Source organism: Habropoda laboriosa, unplaced genomic scaffold (assembly GCF_001263275.1).
Source record: "Habropoda laboriosa isolate 0110345459 unplaced genomic scaffold, ASM126327v1 scaffold18, whole genome shotgun sequence".
NCBI lineage: Eukaryota > Metazoa > Arthropoda > Insecta > Hymenoptera > Apidae > Habropoda > Habropoda laboriosa.
In genome coordinates, this window is record NW_017100152.1 from 1,705,447 (window position 1) to 1,724,098 (window position 18,652).

The 18,652-nt window shown below is 43.5% G+C and overlaps 1 protein-coding gene across 1 annotated transcript in view; it reads left to right on the top strand.

Annotated features, from left to right (window-relative positions):
- Positions 1–18,652, top strand: part of LOC108575141 — a 232,234-nt gene that overhangs the window by 55,628 nt on the left and 157,954 nt on the right. The window contains exon 7 of the mRNA XM_017937867.1: positions 1,371–1,470. Within this exon, the coding sequence (XP_017793356.1) occupies positions 1,371–1,470 (100 nt within the window). The remainder of the gene's footprint in view (positions 1–1,370; positions 1,471–18,652) is intronic.

Genomic DNA, 18,652 nt, shown 5'->3' on the forward strand with positions numbered 1-18,652 from the left:
TCTCTCTCTCTCTCTTTCTGTGTGTACCACGAGTTGTACATCAGCGTCCGTTGCTACATAAGGGGAAGTGGCCGGTATGTGAGGAAGGCGCACGAAGCTACATAAGGGCCACATAATGTGCGTGGCCATGTGCATCCGGTAGAATGCGACGGCCTAGGTGAAATGCCTGGTCCCGTGCCAGAGACTTTAACCTCGATTCACATTAAAACAAACTGGAGTATTCTTTTCTGGCACCTTTCACGGGAGGGGGGTCAGGATTTGAGTTTCGAGCTTTTTTTTCAAAAACAGGGGGATGTCATCAGTCATTTGAATCATATCTTATTAATATTTTTTTCTTTTCACTACTCTAAGTAGTTGATAATAATCTAATGCAATGTATATTTTTATATTATAAATGTAATAAATAAACCTACAACAAAAAGAAATTTGTTCCTGGCAAAGAGTTCAATTTCCAACATTAGCTTATGTGCAAATTAGCTTTAAATAGGAAATATAGGTAATATGCCTCAAGTAATAGAATTTTGGAAACTCTCCTGTACCTTTACACGGAACTCCGAGTTTCTTATCAGCTAAGAATCTCCTCAGAGGTAATTCCCAATCGCTTTTACGAATATTCACGAGCGATAGAGGCTTTTAATTTCTCCCGAGGCGGTCTAAACTCTCCACCTTTAGAAGCTTGCTCCACGAGAATATTCGCCGACCGATAATCCAGCCGCGTATCCTTTCTACGCTCGTAAATTCGCCTACGTTCCGCCTTCTTTCTCGTTTCCTTCCTCGCGTAGTTTGCCTGCGTACCTGGTGGTCCGTTTACACGCCACTATACAGGTTTGCTCGAGCAACACCATCCAACCACTTCCACAATTCCATTGATATTTTCTTTAAAGCTCGTCAGAAGATCATAATAATGTGTAAACTGTAAAGTCATCCAGATTTTATCCAAATGGTTACACTCTATGCCTCGAGTAAGCTTGAAGCAATTTAAATTCACATTGGCTCACCCTGTATACGGAACGCAGCGACGGCGTTTATCTCTGGCACCGTCCACGCTGTCGCGTTTATCTACGGTAATAAATGCGCCAGTTGAACAAAGACGCGGACCGCCTGCACCCCGTTTATTCGCAACCCTGTCCAACTTGGCCTCCGCCGCGTTCCGTAGCGTGACTTTACGAGCTACGACAAAGGGGCCAAACTGACGTTACGATCATCCATCCGCGGGGAAATACGGTCGTAACAAAGGCGAGTTTCGTTTGGAAATTGGTTCGACTCGCACCAAACTGACTTTTCAAATTGGCATGGATTATGTCCGAGTCTAGTTCTAGAGGAAACGTTTTCGAGTTGGTGAAATAACAGTTGTTCCGTGCATTTTTCAGCCACGACCTGGAAGGAGGCCCCGTGGACGTCCTGGAAACGCCACACAGCTGCAAACTACGCCCAGGATACAGAGCCCCATTTCGCAGCATCTCGAGAAAGGTAAGATTATCGATACTTTAATCTTGGATTAAAACTTGGGTGATCGTGAAAGAAAGAGAAAGGAAAAATGATAGACAAAGGGCTCTCCGTCTTTTTCGTACACGTGTAGGAGGTGAAGTAGGGTCGTAATAGCTTTAAGGCCACGATCGAACGTTTCGGATAGCAGGGTCGCTCCTCGTTCATTGATTAAGAGCGTATGGAATTAGGGCCGGCTTAAAATGCATCGGCTCTACAGGGACGGAGACTGCGCTCTAGAGGCAGAAGGTATACAAAAAGAGCAAGCTATGGAAAGGCGGGAAAGGAGTAGTTAGGAGGGGAGAAAGGGCAAAGAAAGATATCTCGGGAGGCTCGGAGGCGCGCCAAGGGGAATAAATGATTCGAAGAACCAAGAAGAACCGGTCCACAAACAAAAGACTCGTTGCCAGGTCTGGCTGAATCTCTCTGGTTTAAGGGATGAGGAGGGCGAAGAAAAGAGTCGTGGTTCGTAGGAGGGATTTTAGCCAGGAAGGAAGTGCTGACTCTGGAACGAAGAGGAGAGGGTGCTGATGTTGATGGAACGAACTGCTGCGGGATTCTGAAGCCTTTGTCCGGAACGAACGCTTCTTAATCCCACCGTGGATCAGCGTTATATTCCTCCAACCTCTTCTGGTTTTTCTTTCTCATTTACCTCCATTTGTCGCGATGCCTTCCTGTTTTCTGGGTTAGTCGAGCTTTCAACGTATCGTTCAATTTCTTCCACTTTTATCCTATCACTTGATTTTGGCAGAAATTTCACCGATTGAATATTCGGGTATGTTTACATATCCGTGATATATTAAAGTTGGTTCTGCAACGTTAAAACGATCAGCCGAAGTTATCCAGTTTTGGAAATGTCAGATTTATACGTGCAAATCACATTCAAGGAGTGAAATTTAAACTATAATCCAATTTTCGTGGCGGCACGGTCGTTCCAATTACGGAATCGTTGTGTATATATATATATATATTTGCCCCAGAGGAAGTTTGCTTCTCTCCACAATGGTAGTTGCCCGGGGAAATTAATGAAAGACAACTACGTAACCCGGTGCGACACGCGCGCACGCGCGTGCACACACACACATACACACATATATCGAAAGGAAACTATTCTCGGTGCGCTTAAGTAGAGCTGCTATTGGAAAACTTCATTTCCAGATACATTCTCCCCCTTCCTAAGGGCTCCTAAATTGCTCGAGTTAATTGATAGAACTAATTCAATCTCCCATTATTCCCTGTTCAACCTGAATTGAGTCTTATCGTTCGATTCTTAAAATTTTCCACAAAACGAGTGAACACTTTGCAAACATTTATCCGAGTTGGAAACCGTAACTGTGCTTTTTTCCTTTTCTTTGCCCCTGCAGAGACAGCAGGAAGTCCGAAGAGGAGCGAGAGTGCATCGCAAAAGTCCCCTTACGTCACCGGGCAAATATAACCGGCGCGATTGCTCCCCTGTTTCTTCATCTTCGTTTCCTCCGCGTCCACTCGAGCCTCTAGAGCACTTGTCCATACAGAAGATCGCCTCCGAAGCTCTCGAATGTGAAAAAATCGATGTGAAAGTCTGTTCGCGTGTTTCACTCATGGAATTCTACAAGATTTCCAGTCTCTCTTTAGGAAGTTTAGCCGCATGATGATATAAACGCATTAGATACATTGTTTGTTCATATTCGATTAGATTTTCGATGAGATAGAGAAGATTTGGAGAACAATAAAGCTCTTGTTCGAGTAGCAGAAAATTTCAGGGGGTTCGATCGTTTGAAACAGCCGTGGAAAGCGAAGAAATTTATGATCCTGGTTCCAGGAACTTGTCCAGTGTTTCACGAGCAAAGATTCAAAGCCACGATCTTTCTTTCCACGGGACTACGAGGCAGAGGCACGCGCTAATAAAGTAACGAGGGCTCCTTTGAAGTGGTGGCTGCACGTCACTGCAATTCCTCGCCTCTCTCTCTCGCCCCTCCTGGCTTTCTTCTCTTTTCTCCCCTTTATCACCCGCCACGCTCTCCCTCCGAAAATAAACGCACCGCGTAAAACGTGAACCGGATGACACGTTACTGAAAATACAGCCACGAGATCCAGGAACGTTCGTTCGTTCGTTCGTTCGTTCTCCGTGCAACTGATATTTCGATGATATTTCGTAGTAATTACGAGTGGAAGATCCGAGGGAGGAAAGGAATTCTTTTCTATTTGGACACGCTTATTGGAAAGCCTTTCGTCGTGTAAATACATATTACACGAAGGGAGAGAGAAGGAGATGGTTAAATGCTGGATGTCGCTGCTTGGAAATATCACCCGTTAATTAGGAAAATATGTGTTGCTGAAAGACGTGTCCATACCACTGCTAATTAAAAAAAATTCAACCTTTCTTCTTCGTAATTAGGGGAGTGTTTCGAATATTTCTTCCCATCAGTGACTTCATCTAACGGTTCTAAAAATGAATTATGCTCGTTAAGAAACATTCCTTTCGTTTAACAATGTTAAACGAAACTTGGGTGGGTGCAAGTGTAGCCAGATCTAAATAGCAGTGAAAAAGATCTAGCGCGGGGGGGACAGACAGACAGACAGAGATGGAACGAAGATGTGTGCGGAAACGAGATTGATAGCGGTTACTGGTTTGTACGGGTTGCTTGGCAGCCTACCAATCCTGGTTGCAACTCGTCGGCACTTGTTCTCCCTCTTTTCTCGTCTGCCAACTTTTCAAAGTCGAGCCGCAAGCGCGAGCACGTTGTGGTCGTTCCCTCGAGAAAGTAGAAGAAATGCAGTACTGTGAGCGCGGGCTGTGGAAATCTTTAAAGAGTGCATCGTAAGAACTACAGAAAGAGAGAGAGAGAGAGAGAGAGAGAGAGGAGACTTATTGTTCGTTAGACTCTCTCTCTCTTTTTCGGCCACGAGAATATCGCCAGAAATCTCTACTTTGAAAATGAATTTTCGGAAAAACGATATGTGAAAAAGGGAACACGTTAAAATTACGCACGGGATTTTCAGTTATATTTCGACGAGAATAGTATAGGTACATAGGCAGATTAAAGCGTCGTTGAGTGGCACGTGGGCGGTCTGTCGTATTCCGGTAATATATATGCATTTAACATTAGGCGCGCAACGTATGCACAAATTGCAAGCTGGCGAACCACATGTCGACACGGTCGCATCTGGCGGCCAATGAACGCCATGTAGCCTGGAAATGGCCTGGAAAAAGCTAGTATCGCTATCTGCTGGCCAGGATATCTCTCGCGTTTTCGACCCAATACAGACCAGGCTAATTAGCCAAGAGACCCAGTCTGCCCGGATTTAGGGACGTGCGTTCTATTCCCAGTGCGACGAACTGGTTACAACGTGAAATAGAACCGTATTCCGTTCACATTACGCCTTGTCACGGAGAATTCTACTACCAATGGAACAGAATTAAAGAAGAAATATTCAAGAGCGTTGAGTTACAGAACGTGTTAAAGTTCAATTCAACGTTTCGTGGCGGAAAAGTCGCTGGGCGACGAAGCTACGCGTAGGAAGCATTGTCCGGCGAATGCATAATTTCGAGATCGATATCGTGTTGGCATACGCGTTCACGTATGCGCAGTTGCGCAAGTTTGCATTGCTTGGCCCGAATGGACGAGCTGGGACTTTTGAATGAACCCGGAGACATCGGTGACTCATCCACGATCCCTTGAATAGGCGACGATTTATCGCGCAGACGCGTCAGCCTTCACGCCTTGATGCCACGAATTCTCCAATGGGAATCATTCAAGAAGAATTTTCGAGTTGAAAAGTCACTCGAATCACTCACTTAAAATACAAAAGCAGCAAAGGAAATTACGTGTACTTCTGAAGAATAAAGGATTTGCATGTTATAATTAACAAAGGGTGACTATATAGGAGAGAAATTTTTGAACGACGTTGAATTGTCAGACAGTGTCATGAGTGAGACGGAAAAATGTTTCACGAGAGTCTTCGAGTCGAAAGTTCGCTCTACGCATTTCAGAATCCCCAGACGGAGGAAGAAACTACTCTTGCAAAGTTTCCCGTAAAGTTTCAAGCAATGTGCGAGGATCTATCTCGGGTATATAACTACTCCGAGACACCCCAGGTCTCCGTGAACTCGCATGCTTCGTGCCTCGGGGATCGAGAAGTCGTAACCTACGAATTCTTCGAGCAGAAATCCTTTAAAAACGTCCTTTTCGTTACCATTCGTTTACCAAGTTTTCTTCTTCTTGAAAACGAAACTGCTATTTTTTTCTTTAAGCATGTATTTAAAATTGCGTGGTATTCTGCATATACATCTATGGAAATGGCTAAAAGGGTTAAAGGACGCAATTACCAGCGGGTGCTCGAATATACGGGTTAGGGGAGGCAGCCTGGTGGAAGGCTGATCGATTCAGGAGTGAAATGTGAACCGGCTCAGGCTTATCCCGAGCTGGTTTCTTACTGGAACAGGTCTGAAGCCGTCCACGTCATCAATATTCGTAACGCGAAGGTGCTCACCCGATCGTTCGCGATAAAATTCCCTGGCAGAAAAGCTCGACCGACCGAGCCAAAGAGGATAGAATACCCGAAGGCTCTTTACGATCCCCTACCTAGTACCGGTTTCAAAGACCAAGAGATCTCGTGACGCTTCGTGAAATCCGCAAGATCGATGACCGTATTTCAACTCGCAGAATCGCGCAAACCGAAAGTTAGTTCACAGCAATAATTATCCGAGTTCTGTAACTAGTATAACGAATATAGCCGGCTAAATTATCCGGGGATCGCGATCCACCTGTGTTGAAACAAATTCGCAGCGCCTCTGTGCTATCTCGTCACGTAGAAAATTTCCCGGCAATTTTCGTCCGATGGAAAAAGGAGGATGTTAAAAAAAGGCCAATTTTGGCATACGGCCGGAACGCAAAATTCTACGCATCCTAGGGAACAAAAAATGTAATTGTCATTTTTCCCGGAAATGATGGAAAAGTTATGAAAAATGCGGTTCAAGGTACGTAGAATCATGCTGTAAAAAGTTTTTTCGTTCCGACCGTATGCCAAAATTGGCCTTTTTTTAATGTCCTCCTTTCAAAACAGAGCGCTTATCACGAAATGATAAAGTTCGAAGAAAAATCGACAACCAAGTCCCCTTATCTCTTTCAAAATGAAACGTAAAGAGTATTTTCTCCATTTCTTTTATTTGTTCATAAATGAATTCGATTAATTTCGCGTCACACCATGTCACGACAGGACAACAGACACGCAATATGATCTCGTGCGCGAAAAGTTGTTTGCGTGCAAAATATTCATCGGAAAGCGTTGTGCGGCCGAGAAATTTCTCTCGGTATCACGGTTAATGAAATTTCCTCGGGGAACGTCGCGTCGCGTCGAGCGCGCGGAAAAAGAATTTCCGGCCGATCGATGAATTAATCTCACACCACGTCGCCCGACGAGTAAAAAACAAAAAAATAGTAGGGACGCGAATAAAACGTGTAAACAGCGCTCGTGCGCATTCACCTTACGGATCGATACACCGCAGCGTTATTATCTTTAATTTTACTGGCCTGGAATTGCTTGTTCGATCAAACTTTCGCTACGACGCAACGCAGAGATAGGAAGTACGTCTGCAATCTTGCGTTCGACGATGACTTAAAATGAAACCAGATGTTTGAAATTTCAAATAAAGTTCGCCTGTTAAGCCATATTATTCTTATTAGATACTACGAGTGGATTGGTAGATATGGAATACGAAACTTTAGTTATTCGATAGAAATTTCATACGCAATAGCGTAATGTCGTTATAATTGAAATAAATTTGAACAGTGGTCTTTCGGGGATATTTTTGACTTGTTTATTTTGGAGTACATACGGTGTAATAAGACTGGCAATAATGTTTCCTTTGATATATCACGGTCCCTCGTGAAAGAAACCCCGAAGCAATTACACCTCACCCGAGGTGATCACAGTTTCTTAGAGGGAGAAATATCGGGCTCGTTATGTCCTTATGCCGTTATCGCCCTCGAGGAATTACATCTAGCCCTTCGATTGGTGTGTAGAAACATTGGAGAAATTGGACAGAACAATGTTCTCCTTTCGCTCGTCCGTTTCTCCTCGTTCTCGTCCCGTGTACATAATACGTGTCCGAAAGGGGACTAAGGAAAACGAGGAAAAAGATGATACGTCGCAGAGAGCTCTGTTCGGTGTGGCCTTGATCCTCCTCTCTTATTTAAATGGCATTACGTTTCGGAAGACGAATGGCGCAGCGATCCGTCTTTCACGCGGGAGATTAATCAGCGAGCTTGGAAAAATACACGCTTTGGCGAAACTGGCTCCTCTGGAAAAACATTTCGCCTCGAAGGGCCATCTATTCGTCGTGACAAAAGAAAAATCGACGGTCTTTTCATCTTGAGTAACGAACAATTTTGACTCTCTTCTCTGAGAAGGATGTTTTTCGGATAAAGCCTTAGTGCTTTATTCTACACACTTTACACTGTTAATTAATTAGAAAGAATTTCAATCCTCGAATTCTAACATTTCGATGTTTACGCGTGATATCTGAACGCGATGCTCCGTTTAAATGGCGTCTACGTGGGCCCCGGTTCCCCTCGGTTTCCTCAATGGTTGCATAATCGGTCGAACGAGCCAAAGGCGGCCTCCGGGAGCAGCTGTTGATCGTTGAATTCCAGCGGACGCACACCTTCCGTCCGCGTGCACGCTCGAGAGGGGTTGAGGTGTACGCAGGTGCAATCTGACGATGGTTGCGGCGGGTAGCAGCTGGTGCATGGACAGATATCGATGAGGACGTGGTCGAGGATCTCTACTGATTTCTCTGGCCTCCGTACAGGCTTAAAAGACACATATGTTTCTTTCACCTGATGCAACTGCTGGTTATTTAATTTTCTCATAATGCAGCAATCTTTTTCATCTTTCAGATACATATTACAATAACTCTGCTATCGTTTCTCTCATACCCGGTCGTTAATCGCTCCATTCAAATATTCACAAACAAATTCGAGTAGGATGGAGTGTACGTAAAAAGCAGTGCAGGGTGCAGTGGCCAGGAAAATCGATGGACACGATCGAATTCCAATTTGCACAGGTGGGCAGAAGCGGTGTATCGATGTTGGTGATGGTTGTGGCGGTGGTGGCAGGGGGTTGCGTGGCACAAAACCGAAAGTGAGATTAGCTTCGTTCCGGCTGGTAGCTCGCCAACTTTTCCTCTGGCTGGTCGCCTGTTTTATTGGACTCACGCACGCATTCACGCACGCACGCACGCAGATACGGTCCGGATTTCGCGCGATCCGCTATTCCCGTACATCCGGGTCTTGCTCCGACGGATATATCGGAGCGGAGGCCCTCTCTCTACGAGCGCGTGGTGTCGCTTTATTCTTATAGATGGTCACACATTTCGCCCCGGATTTATCGGCGTTTCTGTGGACGCACGCGCGTTCGATTTTTTTCTCTACTTCTACCCCTACGCGTTGGTTTTCTGGTAATTGAACGCGGCCACAGTGACTGACCGGCTGATTTAAGCCTTTCAACAATCGTTTCCTCGCCTGTGGATCGTTCCATTTCGATTTGCTGCACTTTTCACGGGGAATATATTTTTTATGGTATCAAGAAGAATTACAAAACCATACCACGTAGGTATTGGCTTTAGGAATAGTAGGAAAGAAAATTTGACATTTCGTTAAAAATTGTATCGATCATGCCTGATTCTCATTGCACTTTCACTTTTATAAAGTAGGTAGGCATATATCTCGTTGGTATTAAATAATGAAAACAGAAAAGATGACGATGCTACTTCTGAAAAATCCTCAAAAAGAAACGGACATTGTTCGCCAGATAATACGCATGAAGGAGAAACTATAAAAACGTCCGTCGGAAGCAAAAGCGTGCACCGCCGGTCGTAAAATCACGCGAGGTTAAGCTCACGCCGGCAGCAATTACTTTCGGCGCCGCGGAGTGCAAGATATTTTACGAGGTCGGCGAACGGAGAGACGAGAGGAGTCGTTAAATGACGAGAACGCGCAAAATTCTCCTGTGGTTTCCCTTTTCCTTTTCTTCTTCGACACTCTCCTCTGTATATACGCGTTTCCTAGTGTACTACACGCTGAATAGACGAATGCTCACCGAATCATCGGTGCGTCTAGCGTCTTTCTTCGCGTTTCCCGAAATAGACGGACGACGCGTTTCAAACGCGTGGAATGCAACGAAACGTCCAGGAGATTTTGTAACTCTAGCTCTACCTTTCACGGATGACCAGAACACGTCTTTGAACCGAAAACGCACATACCTAGCTGAAATATTTCAAGTCCATTGAAAGATACGTAGTCAGTCAGAAGCGACATATAGAGCGCAGAAGCGTTATATCTTGTGCTCAAAAAATGAATGAAAATCGAGGCAAAAGCTTCGCAAGCAATTAGAGCCCTTGTTAAACCAATGTGTAACACCTTTCCATACGGATGTACGGACTTACTTTCGATCTTTTTATATGATATTTTACGACGCGCAAACTTCCACGAAGGCATTGCACGGTTGCACGAAGGCCGACGGAAAGATATGTAGCGGAGAAACCGGTGCATCGATGACGACCGCGTTTCATCCAGATTGTCGTCTGGGCAGTCTGCTGGGAAGATAAATGCCCAGCAAATGCAACATTGTGGCAAAACCGGACCCCCCCCCCCCACGATTGCATTCCTGGTTTAATAAGTGGCTCGGGCGCAGCGGACGATAACGGTGATCGAAGAAGAAAGATGGTCGCAGGCAGCACACGATCGCAGCTCATTAAAGGGCGCATCGTCGCCGAGCGGCCGACCGACTAAATGCATCTGCACACGCGTCTCGCAGCTGCGCACGCTTTTCAGTGCATTATGCATGCATGCGTTGCCCGGCGACGATGCGAGTCTGGCACGCCCACCGTTTTCGCGCTCTGCCTTCTCTCTCTTTCGTCTACCTGCCATCCACTTTTATCTTCTGTTCCCGGCATTTTAGCCGCCGTCAAAATCGTTCTGCTATCAAAATCATGCTCCTTCTGTCCAACACATGCCTCTCAATTATTTTATTCTCGATGAAAAAGTGCGTTTGCATTTACGGTGTCTTAAAGTTTCATTCCAAGTATTTTTATTTGGGGAACTTCGAATTTATTTAACGGCTCTTAGAATCGCGAAAGATCCCGGAGGTCATTTCTCATAAACTGATTCAGTTTTTCATTCAAATCAAACGGTTTACAAATGTTTCTTTCGAAAATCAATTTTTTTCACCGTTGCGAAGTAAGAATCGTGCAATTTAATAAACGGGTATGAGATTATTCCGAGCTTCATACGTCAACAGACAGTGAACACGTTACACAACAGTAGAACTCTCGTGAATTAAATTTCTTTTTTTTCGTTCCATCGTTTCGCGATTCGGCCTTCACGGAAGCTCGTTTCATTTCCGGCCGTGCATTGAAATTCTAGATCGGGAGAAAAAAGTATCTCTCGTTCATCCCGCGCCTCCACCCTGTGTGGTTTAGATGATAGTCAAATAAAATTGCGTTCTCTTAGGTGGAGAGGGGTTTGGTCGAATCGAATGAAAAAAATGCACACAAAAAGGAGTGGAAGAAGGAAATACGGTAGGAGAAGCATGGACGAAACGAACGAATAAATTGAACGAATAAATGAAAAAAATCTTTGATCTTGAATAATAGCTACCGAGTTCGAATCAAAGATATTTATCAATTTCACAGTTAAATGTTATTCAGCCACAGAGATCATTTGTCCTGTCACCGTAGAAAAATGCGGCAACTTTGATATTTTTGTTTCCTCCTTCTGTTTTCTTGGTTTGCGACACAAAAGGTCGATATTAATTTATTTGCCACCGAAAAATATTTATCTCGGAGGCCAAGCTGAGCCACACAATGTGCCGGAAATCCTGGAGGCATAAACAGCGTAATTAATTCGATATTCTCGCGATAATTTTACGCTGGTTGCATTATTTCGCCCCGTCTAATTCGTCCCACGCTCTAGACACTTCTCTCATTCTCTCTGCTCTTCGCTGGAAATTCTTCTTGAGGGGCGATAATTTTGCCCTGGAAAAAAACTAATTTCGTCCGCTGTGTACGATATTACAACCTTCGAGCTGCCCACGTCCATAGAGATCCGTCTGAATCGGTCTCAAAGGATCCAGAAAACGGAATTCCATTGTGTGGGACGCTTCTTCTCACCCACACAATCGCGTGACCTATCGCTCGACGACGAGTCTGGACAGAAAAGCTTGCAGAAAAGGCTGTCCTAATTGCCGAGATCGGCGTGAGTCAGCCCATTGTAGTTGTAGTTCCAAAGGATTTTTCTCTTTTCTAGTCTTGAACGAAGCATCGGGGCAAAGGAGAAGGAGAGAGACGTATAGAGGAAGTAAAACGCAAATTCTTTGGTGTCTGAACAGAGATGAAAAATCGACATAGGAAGTAAAAGATTATAAAAGCTCGAAAATAATAAGGTATGAATCAGTGAATTGTGGGTTATGTAGCAAACGACGAGTGTGCTCAGTATTCCAATTGGCTTGGCCTTGGAATCTAGCAAGAGCACTCGTGGAATTTACGACTAGAGAGAAAGTTTGCGATTTGCCTCGATGAAAAGGAACATTGAGTAATTGGCGGCCGTACTCAATGCTCGAGCGTATTTTAGAATCAGTGTAAGCATTTTTGTGACAACACGTATAGAAGGCGTCGCTCTTTCGAAAAAATCTGTTGGTATTACGAGCAAGAGGGGTTTAAATTGCATCTGTTATCTCGTTCCTCGGCGAGCAAATATCCGGCATCAATGAAGAAAAGTGTTACAAACGGCTCATTGTTCGTTCGGGAGGATCAAGAAGCGATTCACGATTAGGTGCCAAGAAATCGTTGTGCAACGGGTGTCGTTCGCACACAATTTCGCCTCGACACACGCTCACTTGTTAAATATGCATTTATCGCGCGGCGCGGGCCCGTTGGGAAGAATAAATAATTCCTTCGGCGCAACAATACGAATTGTTCCATTGTGTGTAATTTCATTTATAAATTACGGGCAGCCGTTTGCGAATTTTTTCTCTTTCCACGGCCGATGCTGGTAGTAGATCAGGCTTCGTGCCCCAAGTTTCGTACAAAGGGAGCAAATTAATTAACTAATAACAGGACGACGCGCATTGTTAGAAAATCAGAGAATGTTTCCGCGTCGTGTTTAAAATTAACATATACATATATCGTAATTTACGCTGGAAGCGTATTACCGGTATTAATTGGTTACTTTCAGGCTCGTTTTTCGTGGAAATCGAATACACCGCCGTATCGGTGAAAACATTTTGTTCCGCACTTTCTTTCTTATAAATGATCTTTTTCCATTGCAATTATACCGTGCGGTGAATTGTTTAATCATAACACGTCTTCAGTATTAATGTACCATCTATAGATAGTACAAACAATACGAAGAAACGAGTGTGTTTAGATATATACAAGAAATAAAAAGCTACTATCTAGTTGTGACTTTGATGTAGTTGGTAGTCTTGAATTTGCCAAATAACATTTTTACTCCTCCTATACTATCATATACTCATCTTCGTCGCCAATATCTTTAATTCGTTACCAAAATATCTAGCCAACAAAGTGGCCGTTTTTTCCCCTTTAATTTTCTAGTTTTTCTCACACTATACATTGAGGTCAGTTCGAGACAGATGCACCACGTTTTGTGTTTTGTTTATAAAATTTTGAATAAAAACAACTAAAAGTGTAGGTAAGTATAGGTTAATTATTTATTTAAATCTCTTTAACAAAATATAATATTAAGCTTGTAAAATCTTTATTTTAATACTCTAATTTGCTTTTTAAAAAGGTTCGAAAAAGTGCATCTCTCCCTAGGGCCTGGGGTTAGATGCACTTCAGGTTGGGGACAGACGCACTTCTTTCATTTATACCATCTTCTCCCTACTTCCGTTCTTTCTTTTCTCTACCACACATATTACACAACGGAGAATACATGGTGCCCGTTTTTTGGAGTCATTTGAGGCATTCCAAGCAAGTAATTCAATCTACCCTAGATTTGGTTGAATAATAGTCTTTTAAGCACTTAATACAATAATAATCTGAATTTTCATCATTGTTGATCGACTTTCTCTTTGGTTTTGTCTTTGATCCTTCTTTATTAATCCCTGCCTTAGTTAAAATTATCTTAGATTTACCTTTTTTTATATTTCTATTCTTTGCTTATATTTCTATCTTCTTAAGAGAGTATTTTTTGATATTCCATACTCTTTGGACACAGCATTTAGACCCTTTTCTTTGTTTTTTAGTGTTGACATAACTTCTGTTAGTTAGTTCTTCTGTCCATGTTGTTCTAGCAGGAGCATTTGTTTTCTTTTGATATACTCTAGGCATGTCCTGAAAAAGTTAAATTAATGGTGCATCTGTCCTTAAATTGAGGGAGAAATGCACCTGTGCAGAAACAAAAACCAATACAGAAACCATGAAAGAGAAACTATTGCCACTATTTAAATCAATAACGATAGTTAAAGTTATGTAATAATAAGGTAATAACATTTTTACCTACCGTTTACGAAAATATTTTGTCAGAAATTCAGAACACGGGGAAGTTTTTATACCTATATTTATTGCATTTAAATAATAAGTAAAATAGACGCGTTTTTTGGAATGAAGTTGTCTCGATAAACTAGAATAACGATAACGACATCTGAAAAAGGCTGACAATCGTCCAGCGTTGTTACAAACAAACATGGTGTATCTCACCCTATGGTGCGTCTGTCCTGAAATGACCTTAAGCTTCTATATATCACCAAAAATCTTCGTCTTTTCCGAATGAAAATTACTTTACCAAAATATATAATTGTCTGTTCAAGTAGATCCCGAATAAACGTATCTTTCCATGAACAGTGGTGGAGAATCCTGAGTAAAGCGTATAAAAAAGGGGGTAAAGAAGGAATGATAGTCGAAGGAAGAAAGGAGGAAGGGTGGAGGCGTATGGCTATTAAAGGCGGCCGCGTGATATTTACGAGGGATTCTCTTTAAGGCAGCCACGGGGTTGGGAAAACGGGTCGATAACGCCGTCTAGAAACAACCCCCTTCCGGCAACCCCTCGTGCATTCTAACTACCGCACAGCCTTGCCACGCGAGGCTACAAAGGAAAATACGAGAAGGGGAGAGTATGCGCTCATTCAGAGCAGGCGCTCTGTATCTATCGAAAGGGGTTGCTTGCGACCCCGCAAACACCCCCAACGACCGGACGACGTTGCTTTCCACCCTCCTCTCTATCTGCATATATTCATCGTCGGATCGTGCGCGCAAATATCAAATCGTTGCTCGTAAATTGCGTTACGTTCTCTCTCTCTCTCTCTCTCTCTCTCTCTCACTCTCTCTTTCTCTCTTTTGCCGTCCTGATAATATATTGAGGCATGAATGCTTGGTGGTCGTGTGGACGCTTACAACTTTCCATCGATTTAAACGGAGTGGACTGATGAAGGGAGTTTTGCTACCTTGGAAATTTCAAACGAGATTGGAGTTATTCGTGTGCGTAATGAGCAGGAAAAACATATCGATCAAAATTGCATATGTTGCGATAGAAAATTTGCAGGATAATCACAACCCTTCGACACTTTCACCTGACAGAATTCCGGAAAGCCTCCACGAAAGGAATTCATGGCTCGATCAGAGCGAAATTACAACGTAAACGGTGAATTATCGAAGTCGCCGGTTCAGCGTCCGCGGTTGACCGCCAATCTCGCTCCGCTTCTCGAAATTCTGCGGTAACCTCGACTTATTTCGCCGCAAATTGAGTTTAGATCCTCCTCCTCTCTCCGTCTCTAACCTCTCTGATCGCACATAATCGAGTTCCCTTTCGCGTTCGCGCTTCAACAGTCCTGTCTGATTTCGAGACGTAACCTTGCTTGCGCGCACTCCGTAGAAATAAAAAAAACCTTAGTCACCACCTTTCCTTTTCTCTTCTATGTGTCAACATTCCTCGGCAAGCAAAAGAATTCAAGCAGACGTAGAAATACGCCAGGTCATTCGTAAAAGACGAGTTACACCAGCTTTTCGATATAAAGCCATAAGGTCGAAACCGGATCCGCGAGGTGGAAGGCAAACAACCTGACATAACGACGATCTTTTCTTTTTCTACACACTTCTGCACGCTTTTTCCTATTCGTTTCTCCTGCTCGTTAGACTCGGTTAGGCACTCCAGATAGGTAACCCACGCCTCGAACAACGTCCAACCACTTCCATTGTGATCATTATGATCACGTCCAGTCCACTGTCAGCGTCTGTTGTAATACCTGTACCTTTTTCTGCCTCCGCGTGCATCGAACGCTTAACATATGCGTCACCGCTGACCCACGATATTTACCGGAAGTTTCTCCCATGGGGTCATGTGGATTCTTTCTCTACCAGGTAATAGCCAGTAATTGAACCTCCGTCCTAATTGAATATACCAATGTAGCTTATATCCTGATTCATTTCTAAACTCTCTGATTCCTGATTGAATTTTAACCTAAAATACTTACATGCCATTTCTATTTTTATTTCCGAAACTTTCTGTTACTTCGCGCTAAATAAAAAGAAACGATTCCCGTTGCGACAGTAACAGCATCGTCGATAAAAGGGGGGCAAAGTGGCGGCGAATCTTCACGAATATTATCGTGGCACGCTCGACAAACATTTGTCGCTGAACATTTTAACCGATTCCCCTCCTTTTTTTCCCCCTCCTCTTCCGTACACTCTCTCGACGTCGCTTCATCGATTGGCCTTTCCGCAGAATTTAAAGCAGCACATTTTTTTCTAACGTCCTAGCCTTTCGTTACCAGAGAACTCTCCGCGATGCACCGATCTATTATATTTATTTATTCGTGGCTGTATCTTCAACGATTCCCTTCGAGTTTTATGCTTGCTTTTTTCTCCTCTACTCGCTTGGTTTCTCTCCGGTGACCGCTCCTCAAGTTGTTTTTCTCGTTCCTCTCGACGGAGAAAAACCGTGACAACTGATTTATGCGGTGCTCTTTGAATTACCAAGTTGAAATTTTCTCCTTGGCCTTGTTTGTCCGCTTCACGACGAAAATCCCGGAGAGCAGCTGGATCTGAATGTAGCAGACGACTGTGTCGAAGAGTTTCGAAACGTCTTTTGACCTTTCGCGAAAAGAAATATGTACTCGACGACGACGAAGTTGCAACGTTTCAGTCTCGTGTTTCAAGTTTTTATTTCGAGTCACCGACATGTTCACACGCTGGACGAAAATAGCGATTGTTCCGAAGGAGATTTTTGCACAACATTACGAAGCGAATTTTAATCGAGCCCAGGCTTTCGCCTTTTTTTCGCGAATGCGCTGCTCCTAATAACCTTGTTATCCGCTTCCGTTCAGACGTGCTACTTGCGCGGCTCGATGTCATACCGAATCGCAGAGCAGACATGTGTACGGCGATCAGATTGTTGCGCGATCTTCGCGTTCTATTTCTTCCCCTTGCTTTTTTTCTTGTTTTTACCTTTTCATTCAGGATGTATCCTCGAAATTTTACGCTTGTTAAAAAAAAAGTTCCATTGTCGAACTCGAAACTCGTACAAAAGCAGGGGAAAACAAGGCTCGAATCGTTCCTCAACCGAGTCACGAAGATCGATTTCCAAAGCATCGATCCACCGCTCAATGAGAGACGTGGTGGTGGTAGAGCGAGAGGAGAGCGTGAGAGAACCGCGAGATATTGCAGCTGCAAGCGGTGGCAGTAACCGGTTTGATAATGACGCGTTGAACGAGTAAACGAGATAGGCTACGGAGAATGCCGACGGAGATATAATGATACAGCGAAGAAAGAGACAGAAGGAGGGAAAAAACGAAGTCCGTGGTCTCCGTTTGGCGCATATTGAGCGGCACGACCGTTAAACCCTAGCTATCCAGTTGTTTCCTGTTCCTGCGAGAGAAAGACACCAGTGACTCGGCCATCTCTCGCTGCCTTTATCTTTTCTTCTCGACATCTATCTATCCTTCTCAAATGGCTCGCCAAGAAGACACGCGTCCTTCTCTGCCCGGCAAAAAATCAGCTGCTCTCCACCGAACGTGAAATTCTATCCCGTCTCGTATTCGCCTGTGGCGCTTCGTCGGGAGTCTCGGATGGTTTTTTTCCTCTCCTCCTTCTTTCCTTCTCTTCCTCTCTCCACACAACTCTTTTTCCTTTTACCCCAAGCACCGTACATATGAATTACTTGTTTTACACTGTGTAACTTACGCTTCATTAGATCGTAGTACTCCGGTTCATTGAAAGCTGCTGCTTTTTCAAGTGTTCATTCAGTGTAGCGGGGAATCCGTCGAAATTCTCTGGTTTACGTGGTGCAATATATCGAGTGTAAGAACAGCGGTATACACGGGCCGGATACGACAGGTGTTTGAACATCTGGAGAGGCATACCTTGGACCGTTTACATTTTCAAACTCTTGCTTGTCAAAGTATTCCTGGCATTCGAGGGGTCGATTGGATAAACGTTGCTCTCGTGGATCCTTGACCGCGTTTAAATACGCCTGTTCGATATCTGGTTTTCGTCCTTGCATTTGTATGACAGCAAGGGTTATTATTCTATCCGCTAGAAATATACCGATGTTGTCGACGAAAAATTCCCAGTACAGTAAATTCTCGACAAGTGTCAGTCAGTTTGGATTCTACAAGTGTCAGTATAGATGGTCCTACGCCTATGTATGCTCGCTCGCTGTCAGCACTCGGTTTCTTTTACGAGATTTCACGGCTCGACAATTCATAATAGAAAAATATAATTTCTTTAATTTTACTTTTTTTCATCTGAAATTTTTTTCAACATGTTGGTGAGATTTTTCTGATAAAAATGATATCAAACACGATATAATTTGAACAACATTTACTTATTAATACTTATTGAGTAATTAATTTAATGTCGGCCTACCTCCACGTAAAAAACAAAAAAAATGTAGGGCCGATTCTACAAGTGTCAGTCAAACGATAGGCTGACTCTATGTAATGTGATACAGGGCGTCTGTTTTATCTCAATAGAGTGAAATATCTGGCGCGACAGTGAACGTGTTAATAAGTAAATGTAGTTCAAATAATGTCGTGTTTGATGTCATTTTCATCAGAAAAATCTCATCAATATGTTAAGAAAAATTTCGGGATAAAAAAACGTAAAATTAAAAAAGTTGGTATTTAAATCGCTTGGTTGCCTCGACTCACCTTTCATCCTTATCTTTTA